Here is a 9,592-nt window from a genome sequence, read left to right as displayed (position 1 = left end):
TGGTCTTACATGCAGTTGCACTCGACTCCATGTGCCATCTATATTTATTTTACGACTCATCCTTGGGGCTTGCATTTGGTGGAAATGTTATATATTCCCTTTCAACCGATTCTTGCTCTAGTGTATTTTTGATTTCTTTATTGTTTTCTTATCCTTTCTTTCCAAATTTCATTGCACCATAGGATATGCTTCTAGGTTGCCGCTACTTGTTACCACAAAGCAATCGACTATTTTTTTTATAGTTTTGCTCGGTTTGTGAGTTGTTCGATCCTGCCAAAAATATATACTTTGATCATCAATTCACTGCTTTCTGACTGGCCCATTATTCCAGTGATAAGTTATGACTTTTAGCACAGGGCCTCAGTTGAGGGACTACAATGCACAGGTCAGCCCACTCGTGTGCATCTCTATGCCTTACATTGATGTGAGCTAAACTAGTATATACCTTAATTTCTCTATTTCCATAAAAAACATAAATTATGTTGGTGGACTAAGAATTTTGCAAAGGAAATGCTAACAAAGCATTGCTATAAGTTGATCATTTAACTATACAAATTGTTCCAACAGGCCATACAAAATTGTCATGCAAGCGAACTTTTTTGTTTGACAAATGTTGCATCATTTATAAAAAGATTTTTAATCATCTCAACAGAAGTGTTCATATGGCTTTTGGAAATGTGCCACTAGTTAAAGAAAAAAGTCCTGTTACTGACTTAAAACGTCTATCTCGCATCAGGAAATGTAATGCTAGTTCAAGAAGAATGTTCGCCAATCTCAACAAAATTGAAAACATGTCATTAAAAATGTGTTGCGGGTTCAAGAAAAATGTCCCAACTATCCATCCAGCATCACGAAAATATCCAGGAAAAATGTTATAACTATTCAAAACACATTCAAAAGCATTCTAAAAAATATATGGAACGTGAGACTTTTTTTTATTTGCTCTAGGGCTCCATGGAGCAAAAACAATTCGAAAATTAACTTTCAAAATTTCAAAAAAATCTGAAAATAAACACACAAGTTCTTGTAGATGTATACATGATACGTTTGAAATTTTATCATGAAATGTGTTTCGATGTGATCTATACAGAAAGAACAAAAAACATGTACTTATATAGTGAATAGTACATGTGCTAGTAATACATGATTTTGTCTTTTTGTGGTTCGCATAAAAAAATTATTTCGCCATGAAACTTTGCAACAAGTAGTATACATCCATATGTATGCTTGAATTTTTTTCATATTTTTAAAACCTATTTTTTTAACTTTTGTAACAAAGGGCTCCATGGAGCTCGAGTTCATTTAGTAATTTCCGCGGGAACATCACATATAAGAGAAAAGGACATGACTCAACATAGGCAAAATAACAAAAAATAAAAATGGCACACATCTAAATGATTATGTTGTTCCATTAGTGCAATGTCATGAATCTACATGATTCCCCTAATTTTATATGTCACCTCTCCATCTAATATGACAGCTTCCTAGTGTATACTCAACTAACTCGATAAACATTTTATTTCACTCGCTGGAAGAATAGTTGTGTTTTAATATTGTGTCATCCATGTTCTTCGCATCACCTTACATTTAATTCTTTAACTTAATATTGTTATGCTGAAATTTATTCCGGTTGCCAGATATTAAATGCTAATGAATGGAATATCAATTTGCTAGTTTCTAAAAATTTGCAAAGTTTTAGCAAGTTTATAGAAAAACTTATGAACAACTACAAACTAAAAATATACAATATGATTTTTTTACTATGTATTTAATGGTACTAATTTGGTACGTAGTTATTGATAATTTTTCAACTTCGCGCAGTTTGACTTGAGATAAAAAAAATTATAGATCTTCTTTTTAAGCACAGATGAAGTATGTTATAACTCTAATAATATAACATAAATAATATTGGGTGCGAAATGAAATTATGAGGAATTTGGCAGAAATGTATTAGGCAATATATAAGAGTTCACACATATGCCAAACAAGTCCATGTACGGTAACAACATTCTAAGTTTCAGGGACGAATTCATATGAAAATACAAAACAAGACTCATCTAAATGGAACAAGGTAATGACATCATAAAATCCACCAACAAATTGATTCTAGTTTCTGAAGAGCCTCCTTTCTTCATACACTCGGTTGCTTTGTCCTCGAGATCTTTCGCCCTCCGCCTCATCTCTCCACCTTCTTCCTGGCAAAACAACTTTCTAACACTCCTCTCAATCTTCCCCCTCTCCAACTTTCCCTCTAACTCAAATCCTACCTTCCAGACCTCCTGGACATACCTGGCATTTATCATCTGATCGGCAAAATGGGGTCTACATATCATCGGAACACCCTCACATATGCTTTCCAACGTCGAGTTCCAGCCGTTATGGGTCCAAAAGCCACCAACCGCTTGGTGCCCAAGAACTTCTTGTTGAGGGGCCCAACTCACCACCATTCCCCTACCACGTGTCACCTCCTCAAAGCCTTCAGGTAGGCCTACCTTCCCTGAACATTGAACCAAGTTTGGCCTAATCACCCAAAGAAATGGCAAGCAACTATTGGCCAAGCCCCATGCGGTCTCCACTAACTCTTCCTGGGTCATGGATGCCAAGCTCCCAATGCTCACAAATAGAACGGACTTCACCTCCTGCTTGTCCAGCCAATTCAAACAAGTTTTGTCTGTATCCAACATGCTGCTCTGGGCACTTGGAGATATCTTGTGAAGCGGACCAACTGCGTACACTGGGACACCTAGACCATGGATGATCTTTTGGAGGTCGGCACCTTCAAGCTCACTAAAGGTGTTAATGATGACACCAGAAGAATACCTCGCAGATTCCATAATGCGTTCAAGGCAATTGGACATCGTTTCATGCGGAGTTGTGGTTGAGAAGACCATGTCTCCTAGCTGGAGTGGTTGGAGATCATCCAGTGGCATGTTCAATTGCGCATGATCTGAAAATTTGGTAAAAATTTTTGCCAATCATTGGTTGACTATTTGAGAATGCACCATTAGGAAATTAGGAACCTTAAACATGTGAGTCGGGTTTTCAACAAATGTTGATACTTGTAGGTGATTGTGGTTGTGTGTGGTAGTGTACATATGTAAATGTGAGTAATAATTTGTGCTTATAAAATGTTCTATATCCATAGGTAGCTACTTTCACTTTGATTTTTCTTCGTCCATCTTAACGCAAGTCACCCCATCTCTATACTCTTACCATGAGTCTTACTAAATACCAGTTGTGTTATTTTTTTGTTTTGAGGAAGAAAGTAGGTTTCCTACTGCGTATTATGTTAATTTTTGAGCATGAACGGACGGGTTAGGGTACTACAAGGCTTATGCCTCTAAGAAAAACAAGAATATACAGAAGCAAATCATATCATGTCAAACAAAGGAATCAATACAACGAGTTGTGTTAAATTGAGGCGACTCTTTTGCATGCAGTTGCACTTCACTCCATGTGCCATCTATTTTTCTGTATGACTCGTTCTTGGAGCTTGCAATATCTCCCTTTCAATTGGTGCTTGGTTCAGTGGACTTTTTGGTTTTAGCATATCTTTTCTAAATTTTATTGAAGCATAGGATATGTTGCCACTAATTTCTTGGAGCCGCACCTCGGTACACGGTACTTTTCGAGTATTCAAGCGACTGTCTGTATCAACCACAGTCAAATTTATGACAAAAAAGAAGTCCCATTTATCGTTTTCCTTATGAAAACATTCAATTATAGTTGTCCTTACTTTGTGTGATTACTTTTTATGGTCATTTTCTGTAATTAGCTATCATGGGTACTTCCGGTTAGACGCACATTGCGTCAAATTGCTACATTCTGCAAAGAGCTCACGTAGTCCCTTTTATGGCGAGCCCATTTAGTCAGCATGGATATCGGTTTTTGGAACCTTCTCAAAGATTCATAGCCTTTTTTCATGTTGTTTCTTTTACCGGTTTTCTATGGTTTCTTTTTTCACAAAAACCTTTTAAAAAGTTCAGAAATTTTAAAATGATAATATTTTCGAACTTTATTCATAAATTTTGAAAAATGTTGAGGAATTTTACTAAAAATAGTTCTAAAATACGTCCATATTATCAAAATTCATTCACAAATGTAAAAAATATTCATGTTTTAAAAAATGTTGGAGAATTTTAAAAATGTACTTGTTGTCAAAATTTTGAAATTATAAAAAATGTACCGAGTTTCAAAATTTTGGACTTACAAAAAATTGCATTTTCCAAAAAATCTTAGAAATTTCAAAAAAATAATTGTGTTTTCAAAATATTATAGCTTCTGTAAGAAATATTCGTATTTTCAATAAAACAGAAAATAAGAGGAACATAAAGAATTGATATCTATAGTTACTGGGTCGCTACAGTGACCGGTTCACTATGGTGGTAGTTGTTGCAATGAACCTGCTTGATACGGTGCACCAGTCAGTACATCGGTCGCTACAATACGCGTTAAGTGGGCCAGACCAGTTGTGGCCTCGCATGTGCATTGGATTCTTATTTGAGGCAAAAAGCGTTATATAGGTGCTTCCGCTACCTTTGATTAGAAAAAAGGAGCTTCCGCTACCATGATTGATCATGTCTGAAAAAAATAGGCTTGATATATTCCTTACTTTGGCCCGGGCCTGTTACTAGATTGATAGGCCATGGCTTTGTTGGCACGAGAGCCATGAAATCACTAATTAAGGAGTTATCCTTGTAAATGGCACTCCCACCTTCTCTGTTGCTAACAAATGATGCACTATATTTGCCCCACTTGTCGCAAACTAGGAGCTTTCCTTTTTTTAATAGATTCATTTTTTTAAATGGTTTATCTCTTGAACCATGTGTCCAAAGCCCTAATAATTTTCATTGTTGGATTTCTCGTGTTGAGATCTTTGAAACTAGATCACAAGTTAATAGGTTTATGTGAACTTTTTAAAAATGAAATACGTGGAATAAAAAATCAAACAAAAAAGAAATAAAAAACAGGAAGAGAACAGAAAAACAAAATATGAAAAACTAAAACCAAAAAAGACAAAAAAAATAGAAAAAGGAAACTAAATAAAACCAGAACCTTGAAACACAGTCGTGCTCCTCTAATAGCATAGGTCGTATTTTCCTGAATAATCAATTATGAGCCGGGGCTCATCTGCTCCTGGTGAACAGTAAATTCAAAAAAATACTAAAAATCCAAAAAAATCTGGAATTTTTTACGTGGAAGATGTTCGAGCATGTGATGTCCGTGTCAAATTTCAGCTCGTGGCAAAAAAAATTGGTCAAACGGTGCGCAAATTGTAAGCTTTCTCACAGGCACCAAATTTGTCTTTTTATCAAGAGCTATTGAAATGTCCAAAATCCACGAAATTCAGCGTGGATTTGACGCAAATGAGTCACAAACAAAAAACTGATTTTTTTTTAAAGAAATACTATTTTAAACGATTTTACCTTGCATCCTAATGTGCAAATGCACTCCGCTTCTGTATTTTCCCCATTTTTGGGGAAGCACAACTATGCTTCTCGTGGAAGCACAGGCTATGGTTCTCACGAAAAAGTGCTGCTTCGCAAAAAAGAAAATCCTCCAAAACTAGGGAAAACAAAGAAAAAATTAAGAAGCCAAAAAAGGCAAAAAAACCCAAATAAAACCCAAAAACGCGTGGAAAAATACTGAAAACGCGAGGGTGAGCCCAAAGTGTGACATGCGACGGGGGTTGGGCGCATCAGTTGACACGCTCCTAACCCAAGAAAGAGACCTTTGCGGGAGCCCTCCAAGGCATAACCCTTAATTAGTTACTCCGCAAGAATCGTAGGTTTTTTTAGTGGAAGGAGAGACGTAGTTGAGGAATCCCCCTAGCGCTGCTCACTTGGGCCGGCCCATGATATGTTTCTATGCAGCATCTCTAACGCTTTACATCGATGTGAGCTGAACTAGTTAGCCAGTGTGCAGTTTGCTAAAAAAAAGGTAGCTAGTCTGTTCTAGAGGTGTATCTTAACTTCTGGATTCCATAAAGAAAACATAAATTCTATTAATGCACTAAGAAACTCGAATAAAAAACACAAACAAAGCATTAGTACAGGTTGTTCTGATGGGTCATAAAAAGTTGCTCCATGCTAAGGAACATTTTGTTTTGACAAATGTTGCATCATTTCTTTAAAAAAATCAAGCGTCGCAACAAAAGCGTTCAGCTGGTTTTCGAAAATGTTCATCTGGTTGAAGAAAAAAATTCCAATGATTAACTTCATCTCACATCAGGAAATGTAATACTAGTTCAAGAAAAATGTTCGACAATGTCAATATAATTATAAACACACCTTAAAAACTGGGCCACTAGTTCAAGAAAAAACTTTCCAACTGTTACATCAAAATGTGGCGGTTTTTTAAATGATGTGTTCACCTTAAGTTAGAAAATATGTCAATAGTTCAGAACAATGCTCCATACATTAAATGATGTTTTTCATCCAGCTCCATAAAAATGTCCAGCGAAAATGTTGTAACTATTCAAAACACATCGAAAAGCGTCGTAGGAAATTTCAGGCACACCATATATAAAAGGAAATTACTTGATGACTCAACATTGGTAAAACACATAAAGGAATATTAATGTAGTAAAGGAGAAAAATAACCAAAAATGGCATGCATCTAGATAACTACGTTGTACTTGTACCATCGGTTACAATGTCATGCATCTCAATGATGCATCTAAATTGCTATGTCACCTCTCCGTCTAATGCAATGTTTGCTATTGCATACTCATCTAAATTGCTAAACATTTTATCTCACTCACTGAAAGCATAGCTTATTTCTTTTCCTTATTAACGCATGGATATAAATGGGTGTATTATCTTTACTTTATATATTAGACAAAAGTATTTCGTATTAAGGATTTATATGGTGTTTGTATACAAAATTTATAATTTTCTGAATGTTCTACTTTTCTGTATTAAAAGTCTAATTGAAGTAGGCATTCTCAAGGCTAAAGTTTTACTCGCATCGGCTAAGAAAAAGTTGCAGTACTACTTGCGTGTCAACTGTCCCGATGCAGAAAGTGCTGCGAACTGTTTGTTTGTTAGGTAGGTGTGGTGGTAGTACCTTGTAGCGGGAGGAGGCCCTTGTCGCAGAGCGCCGGGAAGGCCATGTAGGCGACGAGGCAGGCGGCGCCACCCGTGCGAAGCACCAGCGTCGGCACGCCGAGCCGGTCGGCGACCACCTGCATGCCCCGGAGGTTGGAGTCCAGCACCAGGCACGCCGGCCGCGCTCCCTCCTCCTCCTCCAGCACCTCGCGGAGGCTGTCCTGGAAAGCTCCTTGCAGGCGCTCGTTGAAGCGCAGCAGCGCCCCGACGAAGTCAGCATCGCTGCCCGTAGGGACGAGGTCGGCGGCCGGCACGCCGGCTCCGACGGGCACGAAGCGGTACCCCGCCACGGGGTCCGGCGCGTTGAAGGCGGCGTGGAAGAGGGTGACTCGGAGGCCCCGGGCGTGCAGCACGTCCGCCAGCTGCAGCATCGGGCTCAGGTGGCCCTGGAACGGCAGCGGGAACATGAGCACGCGCCGGCCGGGGATCGCCGGAGCCTTCCCCGCCTCGCTGGCCATGGCTTTTGTTAGGATTCTGATTGGTGATGGGGATATCGATCCGTACAGTGTTTGGTTCCTATAATATACAGGAAACGTGATCATTAGTAGTAGTTGGATGGATCTGGATTGGGTCGAAATAAAAGAGCATTGAGCGCAATGAAGAGAATGGATGGATGGATGGATACGGGATGCCAGCACGAGGATTCGGGTGCGTGCTTTGTTTAGGGAGAAAACTATTGCAAATGTCCGGACCAGACCGACCGTCCTGACGGTGACCCAAATGGACGTGAATATTGTCCATTTTTTATCCGTTTGATGAGTAGGGAACACGGACAACGGACACGGGCGGACAGACGGATACAGGCTCATCACCCAACGGTGCTATCCCATTTGGTGAGATGTCCACCCACGTCATTCGTCAAACACCTAGAAGGCGCAGCCAACGACAACGTCACCGACGAGCATGCTCTCCGACGTGGCGGACCACGATGCCGGTGATCCGCTACGCGGCGAATCCTCCGCTGCTTGCCCAAATCCTCCAGGCAGTAGTCCTCGCCGAAGACGAGGCCCGGAGGCATCTCGTCGGAACAGCGCGAGGCGATGGGTTGAGGAGGTGTCGATGGTGGGTTGAGGTGCCCGCCGGAGTTGCCCGAGTGGCCTCGGAGCTGCACGCCAGAGTGGCCGCGGAACTGCGCGCCAGGAGTGCCGTGGAGCTTCCCGACGGAGTGGCCCCGAGCGCCCGCGCCATCGCCCAAACTTGCCTTGTCACGCCGTCGCATTGTTGCCCCGCCTTGCCGCATGCCGACCCGTCGCCGTTGGAGTTGTCGCGCCCATTGGGTCATGGCAGGAGACAGAGAGAGAGAAGGGGAGATCTGTGGGCTGCGCCCCCCTTGTATCAATGACAGACGGGCTCGGGCTCGAATGCAGCGGACACAGCCGACGCGAAGGACATAGAGAACGTCCGGTTTGTGTCTGCTACGGATCCAAATCGCGAGCAAATTTGGGACTAAAATGAGTCAAAACAGACACAAAATGAACAAAAAATGAGAATAGGTCGCTGCGTTGGGCCATAGTTTTTTGTCAGTTTAGACCCAAAAGAATGCGCGTGAACCAAATGGGGTCATGCGTTGGAGTTGGCCGTAGCCATTCAATGTGGATCATCAAATTGATCCGGACTGATATGGACATCTAAAATCCCGCAGCCCAGCCCCAAATTAAGCGCAGTTGTGAGGACACCGGACATCCTTCACATCGGACTTCGACACCTCGGACTATCCCAAAATCCCACCTGGAGCCCGCATATTTTCATAATAATAACCTCCTCCTTCGTTATCTATCTCCCGGTCCCAGAGATGCCGTTGTAGCCTCCCGAACGCCGCCCAAACCCTCTTCCACCACCCCATCCAGAGGCCGCATATTTCCACAATACTTCCATCCTCCTCCGCTCTCTATAGCATGTTCCCGACGACCGCCGCCACAGCCCCCTGGATGTCGCCCAGGCCTTTGCCAGAGCCATGCTGGAGCCCTGCCGATGCCGCCCATGCCTTGCCGAACACAAACAACACACCCCCTGGATCCAATTGCCACACAGGCACCATCCGCCACTGTAGACGCCATCCATGGTGGACACCGCACCCGACAATTGTTCGGTTAAAGGCCATAGTGCAATATTTTGATGTACTCATTGTTCACTTTGAAACAAACACGAGGGACTCAAACAATGGGTACTGCTACGCCGAGTTCATAGATTTGTCTTCATCGAATGATGACAAAGATGAGGATGAAATAGTAATGATGACATTTATTCTTGAAATAACATAGCGAGCATTTTTTCACTTCAAGGGTTCTCCTACCTCTTGAGCTTGCATTGATTTTTCCCTTGAAGAGCAAAGGGTGATGCAGCAAAGGAGCGTAAGTATTTCCCTCAGTTTTGAGAACCAATGTATCAATCCAGTAGGAGACTACACAGCAAGCCACCGAATACCTGCACAAAGAAACACCAACTTGCAACCAACGCGACAAAGGGGTTGTAAATCCCTTCAC

General features: G+C 41.3%; 1 protein-coding gene across 1 annotated transcript; it reads right to left on the bottom strand.

The window, feature by feature from the left end:
- Positions 1-1,925: 1,925 nt before the first annotated feature.
- Positions 1,926-7,660, bottom strand: LOC123080858 (DIMBOA UDP-glucosyltransferase BX9-like). Its single transcript, XM_044503804.1, has 2 exons — positions 7,069-7,660; positions 1,926-2,947 (listed from the first exon to the last, which is right to left on the bottom strand). The coding sequence occupies exons 1-2, from the start codon at positions 7,649-7,651 to the stop codon at positions 2,058-2,060; spliced, it is 1,473 nt and encodes a 490-aa protein (XP_044359739.1). The 5' UTR covers positions 7,652-7,660; the 3' UTR covers positions 1,926-2,057.
- Between the last annotated feature and the right edge of the window lie 1,932 nt (positions 7,661-9,592).

Source organism: Triticum aestivum, chromosome 3D (genome assembly GCF_018294505.1).
Source record: "Triticum aestivum cultivar Chinese Spring chromosome 3D, IWGSC CS RefSeq v2.1, whole genome shotgun sequence".
NCBI classification, from domain to species: Eukaryota; Viridiplantae; Streptophyta; class Magnoliopsida; order Poales; family Poaceae; genus Triticum; species Triticum aestivum.
Note: the sequence above shows the minus strand (reverse complement) of the source record. Positions and strands in the feature narration are given on the sequence as shown.

Excerpts from the sequence above, each read along its gene's own strand:
- LOC123080858 (XM_044503804.1), bottom strand. The coding sequence starts at position 7,651 with ATGATCACGTTTCCTGTATATTATAGGAACCAAACACTGTACGGATCG. Across the intron at positions 2,948-7,068 it reads GGGCCTCCTCCCGCTACAAG|ATCATGCGCAATTGAACATG; the intron begins GTACTACCACCA and ends CCAAATTTTCAG.